This window comes from Amaranthus tricolor, chromosome 3, assembly GCF_026212465.1.
Source record: "Amaranthus tricolor cultivar Red isolate AtriRed21 chromosome 3, ASM2621246v1, whole genome shotgun sequence".
Lineage (NCBI taxonomy): Eukaryota > Viridiplantae > Streptophyta > Magnoliopsida > Caryophyllales > Amaranthaceae > Amaranthus > Amaranthus tricolor.
In genome coordinates this window covers 28,866,938-28,880,865 of record NC_080049.1, presented here as the reverse complement: position 1 = coordinate 28,880,865, position 13,928 = coordinate 28,866,938, and the positions used below count along the sequence as shown (strand labels likewise).

The 13,928-nt window shown below is 29.0% G+C and overlaps 1 protein-coding gene across 1 annotated transcript; it reads left to right on the top strand.

Annotated features, from left to right (window-relative positions):
• Positions 1-10,061: 10,061 nt before the first annotated feature.
• Positions 10,062-11,228, top strand: LOC130807443 (small polypeptide DEVIL 4-like). Its single transcript, XM_057672650.1, has one exon. The coding sequence runs from the start codon at positions 10,167-10,169 to the stop codon at positions 10,311-10,313; it is 147 nt and encodes a 48-aa protein (XP_057528633.1). The 5' UTR covers positions 10,062-10,166; the 3' UTR covers positions 10,314-11,228.
• The last annotated feature ends 2,700 nt before the right edge of the window (positions 11,229-13,928 follow it).

The following is a 13,928-nucleotide window of genomic DNA, read 5'->3' as shown; positions in this document are numbered from 1 at the left end:
AAATCAATATAAACACAAATTCTGATTCAAAATTGAACCAATAACCTGAATAAATACATCTGAAACGGAGAAATATAGTTATACAATAATGGATGTTAGAGAGAGGAAGAGAAGCATATGAAAAGGAATGGGTCCATGTCCATTAGTGTTTGAAGTAAGAAACAAATGATAGGTTGAACTTTGAAGTTGGTTGGTTGAAATTAGAGAATTGCACGTGGGATTGGATAAGCCCTGATCAAGACGTCCTGTCACGTTCTTGTCTCGTTGAGGTGTCCTTCCTTATTCTGCTCTATTTTTCGAAATTTGTGTCTCTTTGAGGTTGCTATTGAAAATAATATTTTAAAAGGAAAAATATTATAATATATCACTTTTATTAAGAGATTCAAAAGAACATGGATACTCTAGACATAACCCTTCACCTTTTGTTAGAAGAGTATTAGTCGATACTTTTAAATTTGCGACACTACGCTCAAAAAAAATTTAGTTTAATTGGCTTGATTTAAAAGCATTAAATTAAAAAGAAGAAAGGACTGATTTTATTCCTATAGCGTATTTGGTTGATCAGTGTTTGGATCGGAATTCTAGACTTGTTCATTCTTAAACACTCAGGGACTTGTTGCTTCACTTTACTAAATCTATGCTACGTATTATCCAACCCTTTATTCACTTGGATAAAAACATGCTAATTTTTAATAAATTATATAATTATCATATGTGAGGGATTGTTGAAATTTGAATTTTTTTTACTTAGCAAGTGTTTGGCAAATTAGTTTATTGAGTAATTTTAACTTATTTTGATATAAATAAAGGGTTGGGTGGTCAAACTAAACTAATGCTAGTGTTTAGTGAATTAGTTGGTTGAAACAGTTTATTGATATAAATAAGTTGTTTTTGAATAAGCTGCTTATAGCAGCGGGTTCAAAATCTGCTGGTCAAACCAGTTAATAAAATCAGCTGGTCAAATCAGCCATTATAATCAGCTATCAGCTGCCAACTATCAACCATTTGTCAAACATCACTACAATTAAGGATTGAATTGGTGACAACACATTTCGTCGCCATTTGATAGCTAAATGGTTAAAAAGTGGGCCGGGCGACGGGCTGGCGACGGAATCATTCTTAGGAAGGTCTCTGACCCTGCATCGCACATGTGGCTCAAAATAATGGGAAACAAAATGCGATGCTTCCTCAGTTAAATATGCGTTGCATATTGACGCTTCAACATGAGCTTTATTTTTCACATTCAGTTTCAAATGTCTAAGGTACCTGTATGGAAAAATTAGTTCACTGGTAGAATAATGAAAAAATTAATTACATATGATTTATATACCTCTCAAATGGATACATCCATCTGTATTGGACCGATCCTGCAATCCTAGCCTCATTATCTACTAAAACTACATCATACTGGGAGGGAAGAAACTGATGGTAAGTGTCTGAAAATACACTAGTTACTGCATCATGCACCATACGTGAGTATGGATTTGGATTGTTTGACGATTGCTCTTCCACTACCGCTACAACATTAGATGTTGTTCCTATCTCTGTGTTTTGATGATATTTCCACTCATAGTAATTTTCAACAAACCCCCTTCTCATTAGATGTTCTCTTATTTCATCTGGTTCCTTATAGCAACAATTTTTACACTTTTTACAAGGACATCTAATCTCAAAACTCATGCTATTTGTACGAGCAAAATCTAAAAACTCTTCCAACCCTCTCATAAATCTTAAACTAAACTTTCCATTTTTTCATCGGTTGTACATCCAACTTCTTTCTTGCCTAAAATTCATTTTTAACACCTACATATAATAAAATAATATAATTATTAAACTGATTAGTAAAGTAAGTTAATGACAATAAAAATATATAAAACAATTCATGAAAATAACAATATATAATAGTAATATAATTATTCTAATAACAATTATTAAAGCAAATTAATGTCAATAAAAATAAAATATAAAATAATAAAAAATATTAAAAAATCATGTAAATAACAAAGGAAATAAAATATGTACTAATTAAATAATAAAATTAAATCAAATTAATGATAATAAAAATTAAATATAAATAATAAAAATAAATAAAACAACTCATGTCAAGATAAAAAAGAAGCTACATAATAAGAAAATCACTAACCTCTTCTAATTCTTTGATTTTCGAAATATACAATGCACAACAATTCTGCGTCTTATTTATACAAAATATGGCGACAACACGGCGATGACAAACCCATCGCCATTTTCCAAATTCAAATTCAAAAAATACGGAAAAACAAGTGGCGACCAATGGCTTCCAACCTATCCATCGCTTGCTTATATTTTAAAAAAATACAATATAAAACAAAAAAGAAAGCAACGAGATGGCGATAAAGTGGCGACCACTAGAGCCCGTCGCAGAAGATTAAAACAAAAAATTAATGTCGTATTGGCGACCAAAAGACCCGTCGCCAAATATTTAAAAAAATAAATAAATAAAAATTGTGTTTTGTGACTGCGTGGCGACCACGTCCCTCGTCGCCAAAACTCTTTCCCAGTTGGCGACTAATCTTGCCCTCGCCTTGCCGTCGCCACTGGCGATCAACCTTTCCCCTCGCCATTTTGCGATCGCGATTTCAATTATTTTTTGTAGTGCACCCTCTTAGTAAACTTAGTATATTTATAGGTATGTAATTATTTATAGGAAAAATTATCAAGAATAATTCATCATTTTCATGATTTTCCTACAATAATCTCACCTATTGATTAATCACGAATAATCCTAACTTTATGGAGTATTTGGCTAGAGTAAACTCGAGTAACCGGATGACCTACTATAATAGGTAATTTACCAAAAAAATAAATTGAAAATTAACATAAAGTTAGGAAAATTTTTTGAAAATTTACATAAAAAATTTTAACATTTTTTTCAATATTTTTTAAAAAGAAATAAAACTTGTTATAGCAGATCATCTGGTTATCTGAATTTGTTCTGGGCAAATACCACATAAAATTGGGATTATTCACAGTTACTCAAAAGTGAGATTATTGAAGGAAAATCATGAAAATATTGGATTATTCAAGGTAATTTTTCCTTATTTATATGAGCATATGTATAAACGAAAATAGTTAGTTTGTATTTTTTTTTTACAAAATATGAATATAATATGTAATATTTACATTTGAAATGGATATGGTAACATATCCATTGATTAGTTGGTAACAATAGCTTGAGCTTACATAGAAGCTTAGATACACCACTTTTTTAGCTTATCTTTAAGGTAACACTTATTTTTTCCTTACAAAATCATAAAATTGAGCAAAAGAGAATTGAGATTACTGAGCTTGCCCACAATGGATTATTCTTGATTGTAATTATTCTATTGAAATATTTAATTGTACACTTAAATCACTATCTTAGCTCTAATCATAACCTATTTTAGTAGCTGATTACTCTTTGTTGACTTGCTTTTAGAATTAATATTGTAGCATTAAAGAGTATAATTACATAATGAAAGTGTTTAATTGATGATTAACTGTTTTGATCACGCCTATATCTTTCCAAATCCTTTAGAGATTCTCTAAATGATCAATATTTGGACCTACATCATCTTGATTCATGATTGATTAATTGAGAGGTTAAGGATAATAAAATCAACTTTTTGTCCTTTTTAGCAGCTTTAAATCTTTAATTAAAATATATTAACTTTTTATTATCTTTTAATGAATAGAGAAGTGTGAATCAAAATAGGATATTGGTCTTTTTACTATTTTTTTTTTTAAAGTTTTTTTAGCCAACTTATATGTTATAAACTCTTATAAAATTAAACTTATGAATTTTTTTTTTTCTGAAAATGGTACTTGCCGTATTCAAACTAATATCAAAAGAATTTTACTAAATAATTTGTTTATTAGAAAATTAATTAGTTCTCCTTTTGTCCCCCTAAAGTTACTCTCTTTATGGTGTAAATATTGAATTGTGGTTGGAGAATAATATAAAATACATTTGAATAAGAATATGAGTCATAAAAATGAAAAATAAATAATAAGGAAATTAACGAGATTAAATATATTTAAATGTAGTTTTAATTTATATTCTGAAATTTAATTAATAAAAGAACATTGATTAAATTACTAAAATGTTGATTGTTCACTTAAAGATTTTACTTTTAAGTTATTTTTGTAAGAAATTACCTTTTAAAATTAACAAGCTCTAAAAGAATAATTTTTATACATATAAACCAAAAATATTAACAAAAAATATTATTGAAGTTTGATTTTTTGCAAATTTACAACTTAAAAAAATAATTTTAAAAAAAAATGATCAAACATAATATATTACATATATATAAGTATGTGATTTAAGGTAGTTTTAGTCCAAAAAAAAAATCACAAAATAAAGTAACTTTTTAATCAATTTTACAACATTTAAAAAATAATTGTTAGATAGACACACTTTACTTTTTAACTAACATTACTTTCTTGGTATTTTTATATAAAAAAATCGAAAAAAAATGGCCGTTTCTTTAGTTAATTACTTGATTATCTTATGCATGCGCCAACTCATCCGGGCCACTTTTTTCATAATAATTAATCTTAGGAGGATGCTGATTGCAGTAATTAGATTAGTCAAAAAGGAGCAAATCCCATTTAGTGGCTTTAATTGTTAATCATGATTGAACAAAATTACGATAACACTATTAGACGGCTTTCGGTTTAACTTATTCTAAACCAGAAAATGACATCTAATTAATAATTAATTATTTCTCTTATTTTCTTAATTAAAGGACCTCAATCCTTAACGACTATAGAAAATATTCTCCCATGAAATACTCAGACAATACGATAATGTATTTTATACAAAAGACAAATACATCTAGTTAGTAGTTTATTACTTTTTTCATATCAGTTTATTGATTATATTTTAATGTTGTGTAACCGACAAACTGAAAATAGAGGGACTAGTATGTGTTTATAGCGGGCGCCAAATTAAAATAAATAAATAAAAATGAGATAATTATAAAATGAAAGGAAGAAATTAGTAATATGTGTTTATATAGTTAACACCACATCAAAAATAAATAAATAAATAAAAAATAAGGTAACTAACAAATTGAAACACAGACTAGTATATGTTTATAATTGGCACCAAATCAAAAATTAAATTATTATAAATAAAAAAATTGAGTATGGATTGTTGGAAACATAAATATCTTGTTTAAGGATTGTTAATGGGAGCTGCCCAACATGATAATCTCAAAATCAGGATTTTGGTACAACAACCCCTATTTGTATCGAAATTTGGATTTACTTAATTATTATTTGTTTGTTTCATTGAAGAGGTTAATTAAGCTCCTTGTATTATTAAAAGGTTAAGGCCAAGGTCCCCTATTTTAATTTAATACACAAAGAATTTAAATCTAACATGCTAAATAAATAGATTATTTATATACTAATTAGATCATTAATGTTTTGTAGTGGGAATGATAAATGGAAGGTGAAAGATTGAGAGAATATTACACTTAAAAGAACAACTATAAATGTTAAATGAATAAAATTGGAACTAATGAATATATATTTTAGAGTATATAACTTAATTTGGACCTCAATTATCAGTTTAAGAAAGAAGTTTTTTAATAGTCTGATTGGTTGTTAGTATAAATATTAAATGGAGAAAATGAAACGCTTTGTAGTGTAAATTTCAGAAAATATGTTATGCCATTCACATAATAATTAAACTTCATAAAAAAAGTTTTTATTGACAGTTTTTCATGATTATTTAATACCACATTTTCAAACAATAATATATGAAATATATTGGAATGAATTTTTCGAAAAATAAGAAGATATAAATAAAACAACAAATAATAATTTTTCAATACAATTCTCACCATTAAATATCGAGAACTAAACGTTATTCAGATACACAATTTCCTTCTTTGACCAAAATAATCCCAGATTTATTCTCATATTCTAATTATGATTGGTAGCAACATGCTCCAATGACCCCACATAAGACAATATACAAAGTAAAATTGGATATGAAATAAAAAATTTATTAGCTCTATATTTAGAGAAAAAAAAATAAAACAGCTTAGTTATATTTCAACGTTTATTTGATTACAACCAATAAAAAAGAGAGAAAAAGGGGAACATAATGTCCCCCAAAAACAAATAATTTTAATGAATCTTATCATAAAACATAGAGTGAAGGAGATTGTATTAAGGTATATGAGAGTATAAGAGGGAGTAGGAGCATACCTCAAAATTGTATAACTATTTGCTACCTTACATCACATAATGGCCGACCCATTATGTTGGTGGGTGAGACATACATAATTTGATTAAGATAATTAAATTTTCTTCTACCTAACAAAATGACAATACACAATAATACACTTTAACATATTTAATTTCATCAATAATCTATGTATTTTTTTTTCTTTTTTCACAATTTCTTAAATGAGATGGTCCAGAGTGAGGATATCTCTATTGGGCTAGTCTATGTATATTTAGTATGTTAAATTAATCAGTTATAATTTTAAAGTGATCAATATGCTATTTATACAAACCCATCTCATGATGAGACGGTCTCATACAAAACAAAATGTTTTTTTTTTGTCTCACTTCATTCATTAATCACCATTATCACAACATTAATCAATGTATTGATATTAGCCATATTTGCTTTTCTTAAAAACAAAAGCAATGCGTAAATATGCGGGAACTATAAAGGTATCAAGCTTCTAAGCCACACAATGAAATTTTGGGTAAGAATGATAGAGAAGAGAATTAGACAGAAAACAGTGATTAGAGAGAATCAATTCGATTTTATGTCAAGAAGGTCAACCGTTGAGGCAATTCATGTTTTGAGGAGACTAATGGAGAAATATAGGGAGCGAAAGAAGGATATGCATATGGTGTTCATTGACTTGGAGAAAGCGTATGATAGCATACCACGACGTGTCATTTGGGATAGCCTCAAGGCTAGAGGTATTTCTTTAGTGTACATTAAGGCTATACGGGATATATATGACAGAGTTTCGACTAACATCCAAACACCGGTGAAATAACAGAGCCTTTTCCGGTTAATGTTGGACTATATCAGGGATTGGCTCTAAACCCTTTCATTTTTACTGTCATTATGGAAGAGATTTCTAAATCTATTTCAAAGACAGTACCATGGTGCATACTATTCGCTGACAATATAGTGCTGGTAGTAGAAACTAGATAGGAGGTTAGTAATAAATTGGATGAGTGGAGAGAAGCTTTAGAAGGTAATAAAGGGTTGCGCATTAGTCGTACGAAGACCGAGTATTTGCGCTGTGACTTTAGTGGGACATCATAGGCAGGTGAACCAGAGGTGTCCATTGATGAAGCAGTTGTTAAAAGTACAACCAAGTACAAGTATTTGGAATCGATCATCCAAAGGGATGGGGAGATTGACGGAGATGTAAATCATCGTATACATGCGGGTCGGCTCAAGTGGTGAGCAGCCACCGCAGTGTTATGTGATAGGAAATTCCCAAACAAGTTAAAAAGAAAATTCTACCGGGCGGCAATCAGACCTGCTCTGCTATATGGGACTAAATGTTGGCCTATAAAAAAGATTTTTGAACATAAGATGGAAGTTACAGAAATGTGTATACTGAGGTGGATGTGTAGGCACAGATTGATGGATCGAATTAGGAACCAAGAGTTCAGGGACAAACTAAGGGTAGCCCCTATTTCTGGAAAAATGCGCGAAAATAGATTGAGGTGGTTTGGACATGTGCAGAGAAAGACTTTCGATGCCCTTGTAAGGAGAGTAGAAAGCATTATCGTAGAGGGTAAGAGGAGTCGAAGAAGACTCAGGAGAACTTGGGATGAGCAAATAAAAGTTGACTTGCACGAGTTAAACCTCTTTGAGGGCCTTACTAGGGATAAGGGTAGTTGGAGGCGCCATATCCATGTTTTAGACTACTAATGTCTTCTTAAATTACCTTTTGGTATTCTTGCCTTCCTGTTTCTCTCGTTTCTTTATTATTAGTTTTTTGTTTTCTTTTTTGTAGTTGGTTCTACTTATTTATTTTATTTATAGGCTTTTAATTTATCTTTCATGTATAGTTACGTCTCTTTATTTTCTCGAGCAGGGGGAATCCTTTGGCCGCGCTCTTTTTTATGGGCATGAGTCTTCTCTCCCCAAACCCTGTCTATAGTTTTTTCTATGAGAGGGAACACTGGGTAGGATGATGATGTTGCTGCTGCTTTTCTTCTTCATCAATAAATCAAAAATTTATTTAGACAAGTTTCATTATATAGATCATTTTTAAAAAACGTTGTTAACAATATTTTAAAATGAAAAGAAAATTCACATACAAGTAATGTACTACTCAAACAACTAATATAATATTAAGTCCTTACATGTCACATCACTTAATCAAATGACATGCATTTCCTTTCCAAATTTATTGATTATGGTTGATTTCATATTAACTTGCATAAAGGAATATAATTCTAACTTGGATAAAGGAGGAGAGTGAGTGATAGGTTTATGGTCACTAACTTAAATAAATCAAGTTACATCTCTTGATCGTTAACTAAAAACCAATTCTCATGGGGCTTCATGCAGTTACTCGGCAACGTGCTACACTTCCTAGGTTTAGGTGTAGTGAAAGGCATGCAAAGATTTCTAGGTCGTCACCTAAAAGTGACAAGCCATATTACCCAAGCGTGGTGTCAAAGGATCGAGATATAGGAAATGTTACACACTCGCTTAAAAAGATTCATTATAAGTAAGTTTTAACGGATAATCAATTACGTTTTTATGAAGGATCATTGTAAGAAAATGAAATTAGCCAAAATATGAATGCATAGAGGATGATAGACTTACTTTGAAATATATAATTCAAAAAAGTAAAAATAAGAAAGGGTTTGGCGATGTAAATATTGGGGATAAGATAAAAAAGAATCATTTAAGCTAGTTAGTTTGGACATGTGTCATAAAAGAGTATTGACGAACTGCTAAGGAAAATAAAGTTTGGAACCTAAGCAACTTAAAAAGAGGGAGAAGAAAATCAAAGATGGCATAAAGGGCATGAGAAGTAGATAATGACATGAAAATTCCAATTTTATATGTTAATTAACATACAAAATAATCAGAATCAATGGAGAAGGAAAATTCATGTAAAGGCCAACTATGACTTCTATTAAATTTATGATATTTCTACTTAAATTAAAGTCGTTTAAAATTTGCCTGATAAACTGAAATTAAATTAATTCAACTCAAATCATAATAACTCAAATATAAAAATTAAATCATATTGTTAAGATATTGACTTATATACACACAAAAATCAAAATTAACTCAACCTAAAATATTATACTCGCAACTCGTTCAAACACCTGAAAATTACACCTCCTTATAATGAAGGTTTAGGAGAAAATACAAGTACGTAGTAAAGTAAGAGTAGATGCTAAATACTACTAGTACACAAGAATTAAAGATGAAAGTAGTATACGGATACTAATAAAGCATCAACTCATCTAAAATAGTACTATTGTTTTAAGTAGAAAAAAAAAAAAGAAAAGTACTCTTTACTCTAATTTTTTTTAAGGTGTTTTACAATTGAGTGTTAGAATTGTTGACTTTTTAGTTGGTTTGTTTGATAAAGTTGGTTAATTGGCTTTTAAGCTAGCTAAAAAAAAACTATTTATGAAGATATTTGATAAATTTAGGTATTGACAATTTATTTTAGCAAAAATGAATCAACAAGCCAAAAACCAAACACTTTTTTTAACAGTTTGACCAATCAATAAGTCAAAAACCAGAAATCAACTAAAAAATCAATACAAAAGCGAATATTCAAACACCCCTTTATTATTATTATTGTTATAATATGTAATGATACTAAATAAATGAAAGAAAGAAATAGCAACAAGTAAGAAGGGTGGGGCCAAGGGAGAGTGTCTAGTTGTTAAGAAGGCAAATGCACGCCCTTTGATACCCCATCTATCCTTAATGAGTCTTTTAGTCAAGGCCAATACTACATGCCTTTGGACCACCTTTCTTAATCTTCCCTATAAGAACCCCCTTTCCCCTTTCCTCATTTCCCTCATTCAAACTCTTTCATATTCCATCTCAACAATATTCTCCTCATCACATAAAATAATTACCCTTTTTTCCAAACACTCCCTAAAACACAATGAAGTTTAGCATTAATAGTCCAACTATGGGAGGAAACAAAAGAAAGTTTGTTAACCGTGGTTTAAGTGGTATGGTTAGAGAACAAAGAGCTAGACTTTATATCATTAGAAGATGTGTGGTTATGCTCCTTTGTTGGCATGATTAACTAAAGATGTAATCTTTTTTTTTTTTCTTGATATATCTTCTTTTGGGAAGATTTAATTCTATTAATTCATATTGTATATACGTAGTATTAGTAAGATTAATAGATTAATGAAGGTAGATGAGTTTTGACACAATTTTGTTCTTTTTTTTTTTTTTTTTTTTTTTATTTTGCCTTCAATTGGGCTCTACTTGTACATCGGATTAGCTTCAATCAACATCACTTTCTATATTTGGAAATTCATTATTGTCATTCTTTTTACTATTTTCTCTTTGCTAATTTCATGTTTTGATTATTGATTTTGTGGGTTTTCATGATTTTGGGTAACCATGGATGTTGGTATGGTATGCCGTTTTCTATCTCTTGTCAGACTCTAATTATGCTCCTACGAGCGAGAGACAATAGTTGTGATGATAATGATGGTTAACCATTGATGTTATAGCTTCTATAAAAAGTATCACATAATTCATTAATTTTTTTATAAATTACAGATGAAATAAAAAAGTTAATTGCGATTAACATTAAACTTTTTTAGTGATCGTGAACTAATGAATTGACAAATTAAGTTATGTTCAAACTCAACTTGAATGAAAATTGTAAGATTGATCTCTAGATCAAAGATAGAGTGGGTGATGATCATCTTAATTATTTTAGTATCAATTTAAAGGTATAAATTGAGTTTTAGAATTAATTTTTTTATCAAGAAATAAATTCAATTAAAAATTTAAGTTAATGGTTGAGGCCTTAAAATATGTTATGTACTCTAACACGCCTCTTCATATAAAAGCCCTTTGGGCTATAAACGTGGATTCGACAGAGACTCTTCTCGTACCAAAAAGAAGTGTCATAAATGTTGGCTTATGGACTCTGTTTTCATCATCTGAGTTTACTTCAAGTATTTTCCCATCCTAAGTGTAAACTGTAAAGCATTCAAGACATGTACTACTACTATACACTTTTTGATTGGAAATATATGGTGGATAATATTTTATCCTCTTTGATTGTGTATAGTGTATTTGAGTAAGTAGAGGGTACCAATAATATCCTGCCGACTAAATTTCATCCTTGCATTGGCCACCATAGCACATCATAAAATAGGCTTGAATCTATTTAAATTATGATTAACATTGAATTTGTAATATTTTAAAAAATAAAGATATAACGTCAAATGAAAATATAAGAAATTGTTTAAGAGTTGTAATTACTGAAAAAATAATAAAATATCATTTAAAATGGTTTGAGTATGTGCAACAACGAAGTATAAAATTTGAAAATAAATGTGAAATATACATAGATATCTTTACATGTCTATGTGTTATTCTCTACTTTTTTAAGGAAATGTTATTTGGCCATTAAATATTTTTTTGTGTCAATCTATTGTTACACTTATTTAGTAATATTTCGATTAAAAAGTTCTCACATCAAAATCAAAATGTGACTGATTGAGTTTGTTAGAGGAGTAAGTCGAGTGTCAAAGATTCAATAAGGGTATTTAAAGTTATCACACATACTACATCTCCTTTTGAATTAGCATCAAATAGAAATATAATATTTTAATAGGAAAAAATGGGTATGTGATAATATGAAAGAAAATGAATTGTACAGATAAAATTAATATATGAATTAATTAAAAAAATAATAAATTAATTTTTAGAAGACGGAAGAAATAAGTAATGCCCTACAAGGAGATGATTTGATGAATGAGAGCGACTAAGCCATGAATAGCTAGCTCTTTCTATGGACTTTGATGTTGGATTTGATGGAACAACGAATATGCTCGCATTACTATTGTCTTCAACTATGAGTAATTAATCTACACAATACTATTATAATGCTTTGTCTAATCAATAGAGCGTCTAATTTGTTTTAAAAAAAATCAATAGAGCTTTGAATTATACAAAAATCAATTACTATTATAAACTAATTATTGAAATAAAAAATTAGGTAGGGCAAGGTTTAAAGTTTGAATACATAAACTCTTATTTAGAAATTATACTTTTAATCTCCACAACCACAATTTTTATTCTAAAATGTAAAAAATATTTTTATTTTATAAAATGACTTAAAAATATATGGGAGTAGGAAAATCCGCCTCTAATGCGATTGACATATGTAAATTCAATTAATAAGAAATTTTTTAGGAAAAATTAATATTAATAATTCAATATTCACTCATCTGTTGTGAATAATTTCACCTTTGGATTATTTTTTAATAATCGAACCTTTATACTTAATTTGCTATCAGCATACTAATAGGGTATGTTGATAGTAGAGACAAAGGTTGAATTATTATAAAATAAAAAGTTATGCTGCTAGCAAACTAAGGACAAAGGTTAAATTATTAAAAAATAATTTAAAAATAAAATTATTCAAGGCGGATGAGTAAAAAGTTGAAATATTAATATAATTTTTCCAATTTTTTATCATTCACGAATTGTACTATTGCTATCATCATTGATCATTAACAATTGAACTTTAGCTAAAAATTCAGCGAGGAATTTCTTAAATAAGTGTCAGAAAAAATGAAAAATAAATATAAAAAAATTTAGTTGACTAAGTGGATAAACTATTATTGTTAATAACTAAATATTTAACCAATTTTAATGTTAATTAGTAATGTGTTGTTAACAGAGTGGACTATACTAAATAATTGTTTAGAAGTGCAAGTTATGACATTCACATACCCATTAATTTCTTTATTACTCCATTAACCCAAAACAATAATTACGCATGTTTTATTAATAAATTCTAAGTTTAAACCCTAATTAAAAATTGAGAGTTATTTTTAATATATACCACTAATTGCCTAATCTTGTGGTCATCTCCCATCTCACAAGGAAATGCAAACTCCAAAGACTTTCAGTTTTATTAAAAATAAACAATTTTGGGGCTTGCTTATTGATTTTAGGCTGTCAATTTTATCATTGATCAAGAGCTCAGGTTATTTCTTTGTTGCTTCAGTCACCTCCTTAATTCAAGTTCAAGTTTACTTTAAATTTATATGTGCATTTTTAGAAGAAATTTTTGTATTACACCTCATAGCCTCGATCATTCCATTTAACATAAAGAATTAATGTTTTCATCTGTTAATTTAAGTTTACTACATTACGTAAATTGAAGTGAATGTTATTTAAGTGTAGCGTAGCAAATTCAAATTGATGGAGAGAGTATTGTGCGTTGAAATCAATTAAAAATGGAAAGCAAAAATATTAGATAATCTTATATTCTACCAAGTTGCAGTTTGAACTGTATTTTTGTATGCGATAGAATGCTAGATAGTCGAGAGAATTGTTAAGCATAAGATGAAGTAGTAGAGATAAAAATGTTAATGTGGATGTATGGACAAGATTAAGAATCATAGTTTGAGAGAAAAGGCTATGGGAGTAGAGGTTGCACCCATTTAAGCAAAGATGCACAAAATTAGAATGAAAAGGTTAGGTCTGAGCATGTGCAAAGGAAGATCATGACAAACATGTGAAAAGAGCGGAAAATATCACAGTTGATGAGATAAATTGTGGTAGACCTAAGAAAATGTGGGAGAATCAGATTAAGAGTGTCATGATCAAGTTGCACATCTTTGAGGATTTGACTAGATAAACTAGTTGCAGACACCCAATT

Excerpts from the sequence above, each read along its gene's own strand:
- LOC130807443 (XM_057672650.1), top strand. The coding sequence starts at position 10,167 with ATGAAGTTTAGCATTAATAGTCCAACTATGGGAGGAAACAAAAGAAAG.